General features: G+C 40.0%; 1 protein-coding gene across 1 annotated transcript in view; it reads right to left on the bottom strand.

Annotated features, from left to right (window-relative positions):
- Positions 1-236: 236 nt before the first annotated feature.
- DCTN2-p50 (dynactin subunit 2) overlaps positions 237-19,909 on the bottom strand; it is a 108,909-nt gene continuing 89,236 nt past the window's right edge. Inside the window, exon 9 of the mRNA XM_067152287.2 lies at positions 237-1,767. Within this exon, the coding sequence (XP_067008388.1) occupies positions 1,586-1,767 (182 nt within the window). The 3' untranslated portion in view covers positions 237-1,585. The remainder of the gene's footprint in view (positions 1,768-19,909) is intronic.

A 19,909-nucleotide genomic window follows, 5' to 3' on the forward strand; every position in this document is an offset into this window, starting at 1 on the left:
GATTTTGCTCACAGGTGGTAGACGAGGGTCTACATAAACTTGCCCCACTATGACAAATGTTTAAATATGTATCGAAATTCTGTGGAAAAGTAGCTGAAGGTATGCAGAATAGAATTTTTAAAAAGGAACCAATTATATGTAGTTTCTTTTTTATTAGCAAACGGTCATTAATTATGAACTAACCTCATATCTTAAGAAGATATAAGTGTCAGCTCACAAGCAAACTTCAGTTATCCATCTATTTACCTATACTCTTCTTTCCATGCAAGTAAAGAAATGGTTGTGCAGGAAGCATTTCTTCTTCTAATGATGAAACCATACACCATACTTTCAAGCTGAGAATAATTTAGAACAGATAAGGGAAGAAAAAATAAAGCAACAGTGGGGGGAAGTTTAAAGACATCAGTTTACATGAAATTATTGGGAATATTCATCAATCAGTCCTACCCTCATTCATAAGTTTTTGATATGGAAGATACTTTTAGCCTGGAATAAAATTGGTAAAAGTTTCTTTTCTCTCGAACATAGTCTTCATGATGCTGAATGTGATCCAAGTCCTTTAGTTAGTCTAAAATGTATGGCAGAGCAGGAAATTAAACAGGGATTCATTTAATCAATGGTCAATACACTAACATGAAAACCCGACAGATTTACACAGGTTTCAAACTGATTTCAGCACATTATACAACTTATGATATAGAAAGGAAAGGAACTCTCAAATTCTGTACCTTGTCTACAGCATCAACATGTCACCAATATTCTTATTCCAGCCATCAGGAAGCATCAATATCTATTCACTCAAAATAATCAAAATACTTTGTTCCAATTGGATTATTGTTTCTTTAATTAATTTTATTAATAAGTTATCTAAAGTTACAAACCATCCATAGATAAACTCTCAACATAAATTAAAATATGTGTTTCATCAAATAAAATTATACAATGCAACTAATAATTTTAAGATATTTATGTTTTACACAATATTAATTAGGACCAACTATCAAGTAAATTTTACTTACTGGGACTGATATAAAAATAAAAAATATTTGTTAAGAAAAAATAACCTTACAAGAACAGCAAAATGTACATGTTTTGAAAAATGAAGTGAAAACAAATCATTATGAAGACACAACAGAAAAAACAAAATCAGAACTTCAAAACATGATATTCATGCAAAATCACCATGACAACATAAAGGAAAGGTAAACACTATTGTGGTTTAGTGAACAGCAAGAAAAGAACTTATACTGATAAGACTCAATGATGAACATCACATAAACAAATCAGTACGAAAGCATCGGAAAGTATCTGGCTGAACAGGTATTTAAAATGTTCCCATCGCAAAGAATTTCAGAGTTCCCTTTATTGCATGTAATTTTTTTTAAATTAGTTTGTATAGTATAGTACTTGGAGTATCTCTCATATTTCTTATTACAAATCTGCAGTATTACATAAATGCTTAAAAATGTTAAACATTAAATCTCATTAAAGGAAGGAATTGCATCATTAAGTTTATTATCTCTGAAGGACTAGAAAACAAGGCCAACCATTCAAAATTAAATTACAATAAAAGCAATGTAACATCTTATTTCTTAGTGATAGCATTAATTCTGGTCTCTAAGCTTGCCATATTCTTCTTTATACAGTCTACATTCTGAGTGAAGCTCTGTTGAACACTCTTCATGTACACATCATTATCTTGCAGACTGCCTGAAATCTGTTCTTGCAGTGCCTCCAACTGGCTTAGTGATCTGCTGAAATCCAATGCTGCAAAACAAATATAAAACAATACTTCAGAACACATGCATACATTTTTACCGTACCGGCTATGATAACACAGATATTCATGAATTTGTATTTTTGTTGCTAAGTCCATATCAACACCAAGCCACGAGAAAATGGGTTAACAGAATTTACTGAAAATCGGTATATAGAGTCGGCGAATAAGAAACAACAGTCTAAGCTATAAACAATTTTATTCACCGTGGTTGAAATTGTAGTTTAGGGGAAGGCGCCTAAAATTTAATTTTTAAATACCTATGTTATTGGTCCTATCGCAAAGTACTACATAACAAAAGGTATAGAGAATACAATTTCCAATCATCGAAAGTGCATAACATTGATCAACAATAACATTACATTGACCATTGTTTGTTGTGATGTTCTTTGTCTCTTATGCTGCCATTCAACTCCAATAGATGAGATTACTACAGCGTACCTGAATATTGGTGGGACAATATTGTTTGGTGCGTACGAATTGATTGTACGAGCCACGCTTTTTCGCCAATGTAAATGTAATGTAAAACATTGTACAGTTTGTACTGAAAAGGTGAACCTTAATAATAAAATATTTAAATACTATTGTAATCACAGTTCAATATGGATCTATCATAATGAAATTTATATCATTTAATTTTCGCCAACTGTTGGCACCGCCAGTGTTTGCGGATTCTGCTTCTCTGCACACTGTCTGCTACATGATATTGTGGCGTTCCTTGAAACGCTTAATACAAAAGAATTACAATTTCACTCGAACTTAGCAAATATGAAGCACACTGTACATACATCGAAGTGAATGAAAATGCGGAAAGCTACAACTGCGTTCCGGAAGACGCGTTCTGTCGTGACACAGATAAATTCTGAATTTGAATTACTCTGTAAAATAGGATAGGTAAGGGTTATTCTGCCCGAAGGCAGGTCCGAACCTCCGCAGAGGCGTTCCTGAGCCAGAGTTTACGTGCGGTAGGGTGGCCAGTTCCTTTCCGCTCCTCCATTCCCTTACCTCCCACCAACAGCGTGTGGCAACCCATCCAACTCCTGACCACGCCCAATGTTGCTTAACTTCGGAGATCTCACGGGATCCGGTGTTTCAACACGGCTACGGCTGCTGGCTCTGTAAAATAATATCTTTTAAAATGTAAAAGGCAGTTTTGAATTCAAAGTCTGAATTTCGACAATGGTACAGACATTGTTCTTCGAATTAGGAATTATCCGTATTTCAAATTAAACAATTTAAATAACATGCAAAACCGTACCTCATGTTTTCAGGAACGAGAGCTTCTTTGAATTAGGCGAGATTTTGAATTAACTGATTTCGAATTTCGAAGTTCTACTGTATACTCCACCCACACTTATGAAAAATAAAAACGAGAAAATGGCACACAATAATAGAGACAATGCCAAAAGTCTGACCGACTACTTCAAAGAATTATGTAACTGTGAGAAACCAAAAGAATACCTAGAATTTGACCCTTCTCCAAAAAATAAAATACCACAATATGAAGAGATCAAGAACTACAAAGCAAAAGGAGAGAATCAACTGGTTGCCGAGCTAAGGAAGAATGCAAATTAACAAACCCTTTCAAACCTACATAAACACATCGTAGATAAAGGGAATTCTGAGAAAATGCCTGGAGAATGAAACACAGCAAGTCCACCCATCTCACAAAAAAGATGATAGATTGGATCCAAATAAATAAGGGGGGATATCTCTGCCTGACTCGGAGACAGTGTTAAGGAGAATGATGAGTTTCGAGGTCTTAGAATGTGGGGCAACAGAACACATTCCCATTAAGATAAAACTAAGAGGAGAGGATGATGAAAAGAGGAGAGAGGTGCAGAAAAAGAAGGGAGGGATATAAGAATGAGGGATGGAAGTATATCTGGTACGATACGAGAGAGAAACTGAGATTGGAGCTAAAAGAGAGGGGAGATATCTTACGGGTAGAAACTGAAAGGGCGCTGGAAGGAAATGACATGGATAAGGTGCTAAAATTAATAGAACTCCCAGTATGGAGTGTGGGAAAGAAAGAGAAGAGAAGAGAAGAGAAGAGAAGAGAAGAGAAGAGAAGAGAAGAGAAGAGAAGAGAAGAGAAGAGAGAAATAGTAACAGATTCACTGGGTGTTTGATGAAGAGTGTAGGAGGAAATGAGAGGTTGTAATGGGAGCTCTAGCGGAGTTTAAGAAGGGAGGGGAACAAGAGAAGAGGGAGGAATATTGTAAATTAAGAAGAGAATACAAGGAGGTATTGAACGACAAGAAAATAGGGTGGAAAGAGGCAGAAGCAGAAAGAATAAATGGATATTGCAAAGAGAAGAGATTCGAGAAGATTTGGGAATCTTTAAAGGGCTTTTAGGAAGAGGAGGAAACTGGTATGGGGAAATGGGCAAGACATATATTGTAAGAGAACTAGAAGTAGGATATCAGATACCAGATGAGGAGATAACAAGCCAGGAAGTAACTAGGGTTTTAAGAAAGGGAAGACCAAATGCAGCAGGTGGTGTGAACTGTATTACGAACAGTGTATGGAGGGAAGAGGGGGCCAATGGAAGCCCCCTTAGCTCAGTGGCAGAGCACTGGTCTTGTAAATCGGTGTTCGTGAGTACAATCCTTACAGGAGGCAAGTATTGGCCGGCCCCTTGGTGTAGGGGTAGCGTGGCTGCCTCTCTCCCGGAGGCCTCGGGTTCGATTCCCGGCCAGGTCAGGGATTTTTCTCTCGACCTGAGGGCTGGTTCGAGGTCCACTCAACCTACGTGATTAGAATTGAGGAGCTATCTGACGGTGAGATGGCGGCCCCGATCTCGAAAGCCCAGAATAACGGCTGAGAGGATGCGACGTGCTGACCACACGACCCCTCGTAATCTGCAGGCCTTCGGGCTGAGCAGCGGTCGCTTGGCTGGCCAAGGCCCTTTTAAGGGCGTTAAGTGCTGTGAGTTTTGGTTTTTTGGGGGCCAATGAACCGATGTTGAAGGTGATGGTTAAATTTTTGAACAGGTTGTTGGAAATGGCGAAATTTCCTAATAAGTGGAGAAAGGAGGTATTATGTCCAATTTATAAGAATAAAGGGGCTAGAAGTGATCCTAATAATTATAGAAGGAGTAACACTCCTAGACGCTGTTGAAGGTGTATACAAGGATCTTCTGTCTCTCTCTCTATTCGTTTAGTTAATTCCGACTTTCCATGACCCCATGAACTAAAATACGCCAATTTCTTCTGTCCTGCACTGCCTCCCGAAGATTTTCCAAGCTGGAATTTAGTACTTCTGTGATACCATCAATACATCTCATTCTTTGCCGCCCTCTTCTCCTTGTGCCTTTGATCTTCCCCAGCACTAAGACCTTTGCTAATGAATTGTGTCTTCTCATGATGTGTCCAAAGTAGCTTAGTTTTTGTTTCAGGATTGGGCTATCCAAGGAACACACTGATTTTATTTGCTGTAAAACTGACATATCTGTTCTCTTCGCAGTCCATGGGACTCTAAGGATTTTCCTCCAACACCACAATTCAAAGGAGTCTATTCTATGGCATTCAGATTTTCTTATGGTCCAGGTCTCATATCCGTACTTCATAACTGGAAAAACCATAGCCCTTACTATATGGATCTTTGTTGCTAATGTTATGTCTCTACTCCTTAAGATATTGTCAAGATTGGTCATTGCCTTTCTACCAAGTAGGAATCGTCTTTTGATTTCATGGCTACAGTCACCATCAGCAGAAATCTATGAGCCAAGATAGTTGAAACTATAGTTGGAGACTATCTCCATTTTTTCTCCCTCTACATGCCATGAATTGACAGGTGTAATTGCCATAATTTTTGTTTTCTTGACATTCAACATTAGTCCAGGCTTTGAACTTTCTTCTTTCACTTTCAGTAAAAGGGTTTTTAAGTCTTCATTTATGCCATCAGGATAGTATCATCTGCACATCTCAGGTTGTTTATATTTAACCCAGCTATTTTGATTCCTCTTTCTTCTTTACCTAACCCCCACATTCCTCATAATGTGTTCCGCATACAGACTGAAAAGGTAAGGTGACGATATACAGCCTTGGCAGGGATCTTAGCGAATAGGATTAAGAATTGGGCAGAGCAGTATGGGAGGATATCAGAGTTTCAGAATGGGTTTTGGAAAGGGAGGAACACTGTGGATAATATGTGGATTTTGGATACTTTGATCACGGAGTACACGAGGAGAGCAGGGGTGAGATTATATGTAGCAGTGATTGAGTTAGAAAAACCCCTTGATGCAGTGAGTCGGGAGGCGCTATTTACGAGATTAAGGGAGGTAGGGCAGTCGAAGAAAATGAGGGTGGTAACAGAAGTAATATATGAGAAAGTGCTTGTGACTATTAAATTACAGGGGGGAGGAATGAGTAAGTGTAATGAGTACAAGAGGGGGATGAGACAAGGATGCAAGCTATCACCAATATTATTTTTATTGTTTATAAATAATATTTTAGAGAGGCATGGAGGAGAGAGGTGGCAATATCCGTGGATACGGAAGTGGGAGGTACCGGGCCTGCTATTTGCAGATGATCTATTGATTTTGGCATTAACAGCAAGAGGGTCGCAAAGAGGGTTGGACGAGGTAGTTGAATATACTAGAAGATGGTCGCTCAGAGTAAATGTAAGGAAGACGCAGATAATGGTATATAGGAAAAGGATGATGATGATGATGCTTGTTGTTTAAAGGGGCCTAACATCGAGGTCATCGGCCCCTAATGGTAAGAAATGAAATAACAAAAGAAATCAAATTCATCCACTGACCAAAATAAAATAAGAATGTCGTGAAGAAAGAATGGATGGACATGAACCACAAAAACAAAAAACGAGCAAACAAAAAAACAGAGGATCCAATTCAAAAAAGATCATAATTAATGTATGACTGACCAAGGGACCACTCATAAAGCACAATCCTGAATCGAGAATGCTTGATGTCGATAGGGGTCCAAAATCCAGATCTAAGGCCCCTCAGAATGGTACATGTCGCGAGTAAAGTAGAACCATGGTATTTGTCATGTCGGGGTACTAATCAAAAGTAGCGAAGACTAACGGTGTTCCACACAAGAAGGTACTACTCACAAGTTTTGCACTTCGTACAGGGAACGCAGACCTATGGTGTCTCGCACACAATGGCGCCACTCATAGCCAACGCAAACCGATAAGGTTCCTCACCTAGGTGTACTAACCACACATCCCGTGGTGTTCCTCACAGAGTGGGTACCAATCACAGCCAACGCAGACCCACGGTGTCGCTCATATAGTGGTACAACTCACAGGCAACGCCCAGACCCGCGGTGTTGCTCACATGGGTACGACGCACGGGTACTGGAAACACACAGGAGAACCCCCTCCAGCTGCTACTAATCACAAACTTATTTCATACCTAATATAGTGGTACTACTCGCAAGTACAGGCAACCCATGGTGTTCCCCACGTGCTGGTACGAATCAAAAGTAGTTTCATGGTTCTAATTCCGTCATCCCTTGGTCGCCCCTTTTAGTAGCCTCTCACGACAGGCAGGGGATACCGCGGGTGTATTCTACATGTGCGTCCCCCACCTGCAGGGGGTAGTGTGTTTGGTCCGCGAGAGGTATTTTATTTCCCTCAAGTCCGCCGGCAAGCCGGTTAGGACCCCCCTATCCGCCACCTGGGACGCGCCACGTGGGAGTATCACCTCTCCCCCTGCTACGCCAGCGTAGCAGGTTCGTGGTATAGGAAAAGGAGAGCCAGGAAAGAAAAGAAAGTCTGGAAGGTAGAGCAGGAAGACATCAGACCAGGGGAAAAAATAGAGTATTTAGGTGTAATAATTAGTAATAAGGGATCATGGAAAGAACAATGTAGGAGGGCCAAATTAAAGGGAAGGGGAGCACTGGCAGCAGTAGGCGTAATAGAAAACAAATTCCCTGGTATAAAGTACAAAATTCAGAAAATTGTGTTCCAAACACTGGTAAAAGGCAAAATGTAATTTCTTGCAGAAGTATGGGGAGTGGAGAAGGATAGGAGAGAACTAAACCAGGTAGTGGTGAAATTTAGGAAGATTATGATGGGCCTACGAAACTGCACTGCAAATGCAGGAGCTATATCAGTGTGTAAAGAATCAATGGAGATTGCAATAGCTAACAGGGTGATTAAGTATTGGATAAGATTGGAGGAAGGGAAGGGAGGGGAATCACTACAAGAAGCATATAGGTTTCAGAAAAGTATGGAGAACGAAGGATACTGGGTGAATAAGTGTAAAAAAACAAAAAAAACAAATACAAAATCTAAGTTTGGGTGAGTTAGGATGCATGTGGTGGGGGGAGAGAAAAGAATAGGCATGGAAAAGGGTCAGGGAAGATTATTAGATATAGAAAGACAGAGTTTAATAATGGAATGCAGGGATAGAGACTCTCTATCAGTATTAAACAAATTGATTGAAGTAACGAACCCGGAAACGTAGTGGGTAGAAGAGCTAAAAGAGGTTTATACTGGTGGGTAATGGGAGTTCTGAAAAACAGGGAATGGGTAGGACAAGAAAACAAGGATAGATGTATTTTGTGTAGGGATGGTTCGTCGGACTTGCATATATTCATCCAATGCAGAGCCTTAGAGGAGATTAAAAAGAAATTACTGAATAAGAAAGAGATGGAAAAGGTAGAAAAGAGTTATAAGATGACAGCATGGTTGTGTAGAGAGTGGGAGAGAGGAGCAAATATATCGAAATATTTAAACATGGTTTAGAGCCAGATTTTTAAAGAAAATGAGGGAATAACAGGAAGAATGGGGCAAAAATGGGCCAATAAAAAAAGAAAAGAAAGAGAGAGATAAGGTAGGAAGAAGAGGAAATGGAAGAAGGAGCAGGGAGGGATGGAGCTATGTTTAGAACAGGGGGTAGGAGGTAAGAGAAGCAGGGGGAGTTGAGTAGGAGGATAGGAGATAGGCAAAATGGAGAGTTGACACTAAAAATGGAATGCTCAGAGAAAGAGGTAGAAAGATTGAGATGAACGAGGGAAGCATCTTGCCAACAGGAATGGTTATCCGCTGCTAACTAGAACGAGAGAGTTGTACCGGTATAAGGTATATGTAATATGAAGAGATTGTTACAGTGTAGCGTAGTGAATTGAAGGAGGAACGATTGGTAGATAGTTAGTGTAAATGGGAGTAAAAGAGAGTGGAAAAGGATGAACTGTTGTATATCTAGAGTAGTTGACTAGGGAGATGGACTGAGCAAGACTTTGACGAATAAGGGAGACCATCTTGCCCAGATACAGAAGAGTAGACGAGACAAAATAAGGAATGAGAAAATCCGGGAAGAAATTGGAGTGGAAAAAATGAATGATAGAATAGAGAAGAGCCGACTAAGATGGTTTGGGCACATAAAGCGAATGAGCGACGAAAGAATGCCAAAAAAGGTGATGGAAATGCAAATCCAAGGAAGGAGAGGCCGTGGACGACCTCGATTGAGATGGAAGGATACCATCCAACGCAGCATTATAGAAAGAAACCTGGACTGGGACACAGTGTTGGAGGAGGAGTGGTGGAAAGACCGAAGAAAGTGGAGAGGAACCATATTTGCCCCTACCCGGCTACAGCTGGATAAAGGGAAATGATGATGATGATGATGATGATGATGATGATGATGATCTTGCCCAGAGGAATGGTTATCCGCCCTGAGCAAGATAATGGTCAGTAGAATGAATGTTATATTATATACAAGGTAGATATACTAAGAAAAGATTTGTACATATTGATAACTGAACGTATTATATCTAGATCGGGGGTGAAGGTGAAAGACTTTGTTAAAAGTAGAAATGAGGTAGGAGAAGGAAGGCTGAGAGAGAGTAACTGTAAAGAGGTTAAAAGAGAGTGGGAAAGGATAAACTGTTGTATATCTAAGAGTAGTTGACTAGGGAGATGGATTGAGCAAGACTTTGATGAATGAGGGAGAGCATCTTGCCCAGAGGAATGGTTATTTGCCCTGAGCAAGATTATGGTCAGTAGAATGAGTGTTGTATTATATACAAGGTAGATATACAAAGAAGAGATCTGTATATATTGGTAATTGAATATATTAAGAGATGAGCAGGTACTATAAAAATTAAGTTTATGGTGCTGTTTAAGAAAATGAACAATGAAGGAGTGGTTGTAGAGTATAAGACGTAATTAATGTGGAAGAACTGTATGAAGATGGTGTGAACTAGTAGAGTGGTAAGAAAACTATTGGTATGTTTTTAAGGACGGTGTTGTGGACTTATGGGGAGGTGACGAGGAATGGTGGTTGTTTATGTGTAAGTCAAAAGTAAAACAAGGGAGCAAATAATGGAGTGAAGGATATTGTATATCCAGAGTTTTTTTTTTTAATCGTATGGCCTCAGCTACCGTGTGCAGACATTTCAATTTGACGCCATCTGGCTGTCTGCTCGTCAATTTCGACGTTCCGTTTTACTCTAGGCCCCCACTAGGTGGCAGACCGAGTAAACCGAAACTCTCTTGGGCGTCTATGGCTGAGATTTAATGAATTTTGTCGGGTAAACACCAAATGTGTCACCAGAGATCTTTTACATGCCGACATCGTACGACATGGAGTGTCGAATGGACTTTTTTCCGCCCTTCAAAAATCCGACTACCTCTGCCGGGTTTGAACCCGCTATCTTGGGATCTGGAGGCCGACACTCTACCGCTGATCCACAGAGGCAGCTATATCCAGAGTAGTAGGTTAGGGAGTAGAATGGTGTGTGTAAGTGAGAAAGAGCAGACTGGAAAATACGTGATGGGGAGTGTGGGACATAAGAGGTGAAAGGGTGGGGTGGGAATGACCCATCCCAAGGTAAAAAAGATTGAAGCATGTCCGCACGTGAGGAAAGAGGAGAAGTAAGGATGGGTGCTGTCAATGTGAAGGCAAGGTGAGACGTATACAACAGGCTGGACAGAAGATAAGAGTGTGACGGGTCTCATGTTGGACTGGATTCCGCCACATGTGATCTGTCACACAAAGAATGGGAGGAAAACACATTGTCAGCAAGTTGCCTGTGGGGTCTGGCATCCGACCACACGAGGCAGGGCTGGTAGTGGTGTCTACGGTTTGGACAGGCAGTTTTCCTTACCAAGGGAGATACCACAGCCAGCCATCTCTTTTAACTTAGTCTTAGGCAGTACAATAAGCTAGTTAGGATGTTAGTGTAGCTTGTAGATAAGGTAGCAACTTACATGTAGTGCTGGCTATCCGCACGTGTGGGATGCTACATAGTAGATTTAATAGATAGTAAACAGACTCAGGGGGCAGTAGTGACTTGTTATCTTCATCAACTAACTGATGGTATGTACTATGGCGGAAATAAAGATATGTATGTATATCTCTGCTTGATGTAACATAAGATTTTATCCAAAATTATATACACAAGAATTCAGGAACAACTCAACCGAGATCTTGGAGAATATCAAGGGGGATTTTGACCAGGAAGACGCTGTCCAGATCAAAGCATCAGTCTTAAGCGGATCATAAAACATCAAAGAGATTGAAACAAGACTTCCGCAGACTTCAAAAAAGCGTATCACAGTTTCCATTGCGAGTCACTATTTAAAATCCTTAAGGAATTCGGCTTACACCAAAAACTCATCAACCTCTCTGGAATCTCCCTTAAAAATACTAAATCAGAAGTTAAATTCAACGGTGAATTGTCTGAAGGATTTAAACTCTGGACAGGCTTTCATGTGAGAGTGGAATAAGAAATGTCAACCAAACATCGAGATTGGGAAAAATATCTTAATTGCCTAGCATTTGTAGATGACCTTGGGCTATTTAAAAATAGTGTGGAAGAGGCTAAACTTCAAACTGAAGAACTGGGAAAAAATAGTAGCCAATATCAGACTACAAATTTCGTTCAAAAAGACAGAAATGATACTAATTTTCAAGGTTGAAACGCCAGCCACTGACTGAACAATAACAAACAAATTAAGATTGTGCATAAATTCAAGTACCTTAGAGAGATTATAACCTGGAACTCAAAGGAGAAACCATCAACAGAAAGCAGAACAACTAAATTAAAACAAACACAATGAATCACGTGGACAACCTACAAGAAGAAAACTCTCACAATAAATACCCAATTCTAACACACTACTCTGTTGTTAACCTGAAGCAACTGATGCTTGCAAAACACTATTCAAATACCAAATCAACAACAGATAAACTCCAGATGGCAGACAGAAGAATCATCAAAAAATGACACCAAAGAGATGGACAATGGCAACTGCTTTAGAAGATAAAAATTTCAACATGTTCCATATTGAACTGAATAACAATTAAATTGAAACAAGAAATATAAGTGGTTCAACCTATTCAATACAAGGAAAATAAGAAATGTAAACTTTACATTCTTATTTGATTAAAAGCGGGACCGGTTTCGACCATTATTTTGGGTCATCATTAGTTGATTAAATAAAAATATAAAACAATGCACAGGAAAACAATGAGTAAAGGATAAGTCTTTCACTAAAAGCAGTTCAAGAAGCACTATAACACTATGGGGATTAGCACTGCGTGATGTAAGATCCTAAAATCCAGAAGAAGTCGAAGATCAGTCAATTAAATGAAGCACGGTGCAAGTTCTTGACGAGCAGCATAACACACGTAATGTCCGGGACTGTGCTTCAAAATGTTTATGAGAATTGGTGAATAGTTCAGTGAACAAGCCTGCAAATACTGCTAGGCGCGAAGTTATAATACTATTTAATAAATTTGAAGTTCTAAAATTATATAGAAGTCGAAGATAAGTCGCTTAAATGAAGTAAGATGCAAGTTCTTGAAGAGCAGCACAATATAAGTAATGTCCGGCACTGTGCTATTAAATGCTAATGAAACTTGAAATAGTTCAATGATCAAGCCTGCAAATGCTTCTAGGCGCAAGAGTACATAATACAATATAATTGGAGTATATATTAATGTTTATAGGATCTTGTAAGATAGATTCTTTAGAGATGCAGAACAGTTGACATAAAAAACAACTGTGAGGAGAAAAATGTTAAAAAGCACAATATTGGAAACAAATGAAATAAATGAATAAATTTATCAAAATCACTTCTGATGTAATCGACAAATTAAAGAACTTCGATATTCAACCAAATTTTTCTCTCCATTCTTTTGACATCGTAAACATGTATCACAGTATTCCAATTTCCAAATTATTCCCCATAATAAATAACAACTTAAACAAATTCAGTAATCTGAGTAAATTAGAAATTCAAGACTTTATGTCAATCTTAAAATTGGTCATCAACAATAATTATTTCACTTTTGATAACACCATTTACCAACAAGATGGTTTAGCTATGGGCTCACCAGCTTCAGGCATTCTAGCCTAAATATATCTCAATTTCTTACAAAACACAAAAATTAATGATGATAATCATTTCTCTAATATCTTCCTTTGGGCCAGATATGTTGATGACATGTTAGTGATCTTAAATGAAGAATCAACCAACAAAGCCTCTACACTTCTTCTTAACAACATTGACTCCAACATTAAATTTACCCTTGAATCAGAACATAACAAAACTCTTAATTTTCAAGACTTAACTATAACTAGACATCCTTCTTCTTTAACTTACAAAATTTTCAGAAAACCAACCCAAACAGACACCACAATATGGCAAGATTCTGCACACCCTAAAGCACATAAATGTGCTACTTATAACAGCCAAATTTTTCGTGCCTTCAACACCCCTATGTCTAAAAAAGATTTAAATAACGAATTAAACAACATCCGTACTATCGCTAAATTTAATGGCTTTAACAACTCTTTCATAAACTGAATCATCAACAAATTTAAACACCATCCTAAAAGCACGTTAACAAAAGACAAAACCAAAGCCACTGCATTTTCTACTTTTACTCAAGATGCTTATAAACAAACCAACGTTCTTAAGAAACACAACATGAAAATTTCTTTTAGAACCAATAACAGAAATCTTGATATATTACACAACTCTAAATCATTAATTAAATCAAATACTTTTTCTAAATCTGGAGTATACAGATTCAAATGTAACAACTGCAGCAAATCATACACTCATGCTCATAAATAAGGATAATTGCATATTGTGGTGCCACAGAATGTGGCACTACACAAAACTGGCGCTAATAGCATAGGCACATAGTGAACACAAACGAAACATATCTAAGTCCACGGTATTGGTGATAAGTTGAGAAAACCGTCCCAAAACACATGTGCTACAAAACGCCACTGTTTCCTGCGCATGTACCCCAACATCAATATGGGATATGATCACCATGCACACGTACACAGGCTGCACAATGGGTTGGCATACTCTGGATCAGGTGGTTGAGCAGCTGCTGGGGTACAGCCTCCCATTCTTGCACCAGTGCCTATCGGAGCTCCTGAAGTATCCTCGGGATTTGAAGACGTGCTCGATGGGGTTTAGGTCTGGAGAACACTCCATTCGCCGGATATCTTCTGTTTCATGGTACTCCTTCACGATGGCAGCTCGGTGGGGCCGTGTGTTATCATCCAACAGGAGGAAGGTGGGACCCACTGCACCCCTGAACAGGCGGACATACTGGTGCAAAATGAAATCCCGATACACCTGACCTGTTACAGTTCCTCTGTCAAAGACATGCGGGGATGTACGTGCACCAATCAAAATCCCACCCCACACCATCAAACCACTACCTCCATACAGGTCCCTTTCAAGGACATTACGGGGTTGGTATCTGGTTCCTGGTTCACGCCAGATGAGAACCCGGCGAGAATCACTGTTCAGACTATACCTGGACTTGTCCGTGAACATAACCTGGGACCACTGTTCCAATGACCATGTACTGTGTTCTTGACACCAGGCTTTACGGGCTCTCCTGTGAACAGGAGTCAGTAGAATGCACCTTGCAGGACTCTGGGCGAATAAACCATGTATGTTCAGTCGTCTGTAGACTGTGTGTCTGGAGACAAGTGTTCCAGTGGCTGTGGCAAGGTCCTGAGCAAGGCTACCTGCAGTACTCCGTGGCCATCTGCGGGCACTGATGGTGAGATATCGGTCTTCTTGAGTTAGTGTACACTGCGGACGTCCCGTGCTGTAGCGCCTGGACACGTTTCCTGTCTGCTGGAATCATTGCCATAATCTTGAGATCATACTTTGTCGAACACTGAGGACCCGTGCTACGACCTGCTGTGTTTGACCAGCCTCCAGTCGCCCTATTATTCTACCCCTCATAACGTCATCAATGTGTGTTCGTTGAGCCATTTTCACCACACAGTCACAATTCACACGTCTCGAAACATCTGCACACTTACTCGCTGCACCGTACTCTGACATGCTCCAACACACCTCTGCGTATTTGGACTGCTGCTAGCGCCACCGTGCGACGACCGCAGGTCAAATGCACCTCATGGTCATACGCCGAGGTGATTTAAAAACTCATACCGCCCACCATAGCGTTGTTTCAACATGTATCGGCATTATCCTTAATTTCTGAGCGTGAGTATACATTGGACAGACTGGATGCACTTTAATATCAGATACTCCGAACATATCAACGCCATTAAATGTAACAAATTCTCCGCAATAGGACAACACATACAAGACTCTAAACATAATTTCATCAATATTGAAAAAAACATAACTTAAAATAATTAACAAAGGCCCCCTTTTAAACACTGCTGGAAATTGTAGTATTCACCTTGACCAATACTTCAACAATAATTTCAATTTAAACAATATTTCTGAAAAACCCAATATTCTATTTGACTTCCTAATTCTTCTCAAAAATGCTAAATTTCTAAACCTGAATTCAATTTTCCATGCCTTACACAGTCCCTACCCACGGTTTCTACCTCCAATAACCCATCCACCTAACCCACCCTAAACTATTCCTCCTTTATCTCCCTATCCTTTCCTATCTTCTTTTAACTTCCAGTTCTATTAATCTTCTACTAATCCTGCTAATTTTTTACCATATCCTATCTTTTCTTTTCATCTTTCATCTCAAAAAAAAAAAAAAACCTAATTCAACTGTATACTATAATATCACCTACAGTTCAGATCATTACAAATTTAAATTTATACCTTACGCTACCTCAAATACGACCTGAACTCTTATCTTCAAGAAATAACACGCTATGCATATGCGTTCTTCATTTGTTTCCAATATTGTTTTTTATCTCAACTGTTCCGCATTTCTAAAGAATCTATCTTACAAGATCCTATAAACATTAATATATACTCCAATTATATTAAATTCTATTATATATTTTTGCACCTAGAAGCATTTGCAGGCTTGATCATTGAACTATTCACCGAGTTTCATTAGCATTTAGAAGCACAGTGCCGGACATTACGTATGTTGTGCTGCTCTTCAAGAACTTGCATCTTACTTCCACTTTAAGTGACTTATCTTCGACTTCTATTTAAGAGGCGACCGGAGTCAGTTCTAGATTCACATTTTATTTCAAAATATCACCACTAGTCTCGTTGATGTCGACAACTAACTCCACTGATAGTTACATCGCGGGTGCATAGATGGCAGTACGAAAGGCCAAGGCCGAACGAGCGATTCCCCTCTCACCCTCCAGCGTCATATAGTCTGTCACCAGGAAGTTGTGATACAGTACTTGCACGGAGCTGATGGTGTTGACATTTGTACGGAATGCGAAACATTCCAGGAAATTATTGAGCATGGGTTAGTGCTGAACAAAACAGTCAAAATAAGGTACTGTTTCCGACAAATATAAATGAAATGGCGTATGGCTTTTAGTGCCGGGAGTGTCCGAAGACTCGCCAGATGCAGGTCTTTTGATTTGACAGCCGTAGGCGACCTGCGCGTCGTGATGAGGTTGAAATGATGATGGAGACGACACATACACCCAGCCCCCATGCCAGAGAAATTAACCAATTATGGTTAAAATTACCAACCCTGCCGGGAACCGAACCCGGGACCCCTGTGACCAAAGGCCAGCACGCCGGACACTGTTTCCGATGATGAAATGAAGTAGAGCATCAATCCCGTCCCCGCCTCACATCTTTCCCTGTACCGGCCAGTCAGTGAAACATAATATAATTCTATCCAATGAAAATACAAACTGATATAACAGAAGTTAATTCATTTACGAATTTTTTAGTCACACAGTGATGATTTGGACATCCGATAAATATTGTAACGCGACCAAGAACGGAATTTTCCAACAACCGTGAGTAAAAAAAAGAGCCTTACAAATTTGTAACAGTTTTTTCCTCTTGGAAACAAACAGTTCTGAAATATATAAACAATGTATAAAACATCCCATTGCATATCGTGTTAAAATTTGAATTCGATCAAATAACTTGTTTTCGGAGACGCAGAGGTGCCGGAATGTTGTCCCGCAAGAGTTCTTTAACGTCTCGACCTTCCAATACCACCGCCCTGAGCCAGGATCAAACCTGCCAAGGGGCAGAAGGCCTGCGTTCCTGAGCCGTTGTGAGAGTCTGTCTTTACAAAGACGGATTTGAAGTCGTATGTTTTCGTATAAGTTTTAAATAATAAATGTTACAGCATCTAAATATCCATTAGTTCTGTATTTCATGACTTGAGAGGAGTGTAATTAGAGTAACTACTAAGCTCAAAAGTATACCACTTCATTCTCGCTCTCGGTGACGTCAGGCGCTTTAGCCAATAGCAACGCTGCTCACCGGAATGACCTATCTGACCTGTGAGTTATTCCAGTTACGTTGGATAACCCAATTTCCAAGAAATACAAGGACTGTAAACGACGGTTTTGTATACCTACCCGTTATGAAACTCGGAAACGGTGCTGGTAAAGAACGCAACAGCTGAGGGGCACTGCAACTTCCCTCTGTAGGTGGCGGTAGTAGAATAACACCCACAGTATCCCCTGCCTGTCGTAAGAGGCGAATAAAGCGGGCCCCATAGGCTCTGAACTTGGGAGTCTGGGTTGGCGACCACGGAGCCCTTAGCTGAGTCCTAGCTTTATTTCCACTTACTTGTGCCGGGCTCCTCACTTTCATATATCCTTCTTCTTCAAGTGACATCTCTTTTTTTTTTTTTTTTTTTTTGCTAGTTGCTTTACGTTGCACAGACACAGATAGGTCTTATGACGATGATGGGGCAGGAAAGGGCTAGGAGTGGGAAGGAAGCAGCCGTGGCCTTAATTGAATCGATTATTTCAGAAAGCAGTCAAGTGCCAAAAAATGGAAAAATGAGTTATACGCACATTTTGGTGCTGAAACCAGTCAAGAAACGTCGTCCTATAATAGTCAGGCATTACGTTGAATTTCGTATTTAGTTCAGAAACCAGTTAAGTGACACCGCTTGGTTGGTTTCTGCGATAAACTGCTGGTACCTTTGCGTTGGCGCTACTGTTCTGAATCCAGAATAACCAGCTGTTCATCTGTTTTTGTTGTCATTGTTGTGTTTCTGGAATCGCATGTTCCTAGTTTTGTGAACAACTGATTCAAAAAGTGTTTCTTTTGTTCAGTGCAGTGTTTTTTATATTCTTAGTAATATGTCTCGCCTCTGTGGTGTAGTGGTTAGTGTGATTAGCTGCCACCCCCAGAGGTCCGGGTTCGATTCCCGGCTCTGCCACAAAATTTGAAAAAGTGGTACGAGGGCTGGAACGGGGTCCACTCAGCCTCGAGAGGTCAACTGAGTAGAGGTGGGTTCGATTCCCACCTCAGTCATCCTAGAAGTGGTTTTCCGTGGTTTCCCACTTCTCCTCCAGGCAAATGCCGGGATGGTACCTAACTTAAGGCCATGGCCGCTTCCTTCCCTCTTCCTTGCCTGACCCATCCAATCTTCCCATCCCTCCACAAGGCCCCTGTTGAGCATAGCAGGTGAGGCCGCCTGGGCGAGGTACTGGTCATTCTCCCCAGTTGTATCCCTGACCCAAAGTCTGAAACTCCAGGACACTGCCCTTGAGGCGGTAGAGGTGGGATCCCTCACCGAGTCCGAGGGAAAAACCGACCCTGGACGGTAAACAGATTAAGAAGAAGTGATATGTCTGAAAATTCAGAAGCGGGTTTGAATCCCACTCTCGGCAGCCCTGAAGATGGTTTTCCGTGGTTTCCCATTTTCACACCAAGAAAATGCTGGGGCTGTAACTTAATTAAGGCCACGAACGCTTCCTTCCAACTCCTAGGCCTTTCCTATCCCGTCGTCGCCATAAGACCTATCTGTGTCGGTGCGACGTAAAGCCACTACTGTAGCAAAAATAAATCAGAAGATGAACCTGTATCTAAAAAGGAAACTAGGAGTGGTAGACAAACAAACTCACACACGTAATATTATTCGGAATGCAAGGGTAAAAGGAGAAGGTTATATTTCTTACTCAGACTCAGACAAGGAAGTACCTGGTCTGAGCCCTACATTATTCTTTGTTATTGTTTGTTTTAGGTGCCCATCAATATCAAGAAGATACGTGAACTAAATGCCTTAAAACCTTACCTGATGGAATATGAATACTTTAATGACAGCATTTTACAATGGCCTACTACAGAGACAGAATGTGCTGTGGAGTTTGTTTATGCGGATTGATTACCTCCTGTCATGATGAGCAGGCATTGCTGATTTCATCCTTTTGTATCAGCAATACAGTCTAAACCTATTAAAATATGTTTTTTTTAACAAATATGGGGTTTATGACAAAATCCCTTCAAAATTCAAGAACCATCCCATAAAAATATGTTTGCAACACTCGTTTATTTCAGAAACCAGTAAAGTGGAAATTTGTTCCGGTTTTTTTTTACGGCAAAGTTAATAAGCACAACATATTTATCCTTAGATAGAAATTAATAAGAGATATAATACTTTCAAGCTAAAATATTAAAACCCCTACCGTCAGGCCCCGATTTCAAGTAGTTAGCGCCCTGGGCAAACAATATTTAGCTGCCCGCCCCTCTGCTCGTTCTAAAAAATAATTAAATATTACAGCTTTCAGGATTATGAGTTTTTAAACAGCACATTATGCAAATACAGTTAATTCTCATAATTAAAGTTATCAAGCCAAATAAAGATAACAGCCAAATAAGAATGAGGCTGTTTTTATTGTTATTTAAAAAGCCGTTGGTTCAGTTTGATAATTTGTATGTAAGTAAATAATTTTAGAAATAAGACACGTTTTCTTCATAAAATTTAAATAAATAGAT

Source organism: Anabrus simplex, chromosome 8 (genome assembly GCF_040414725.1).
Source record: "Anabrus simplex isolate iqAnaSimp1 chromosome 8, ASM4041472v1, whole genome shotgun sequence".
NCBI classification, from domain to species: domain Eukaryota; kingdom Metazoa; phylum Arthropoda; class Insecta; order Orthoptera; family Tettigoniidae; genus Anabrus; species Anabrus simplex.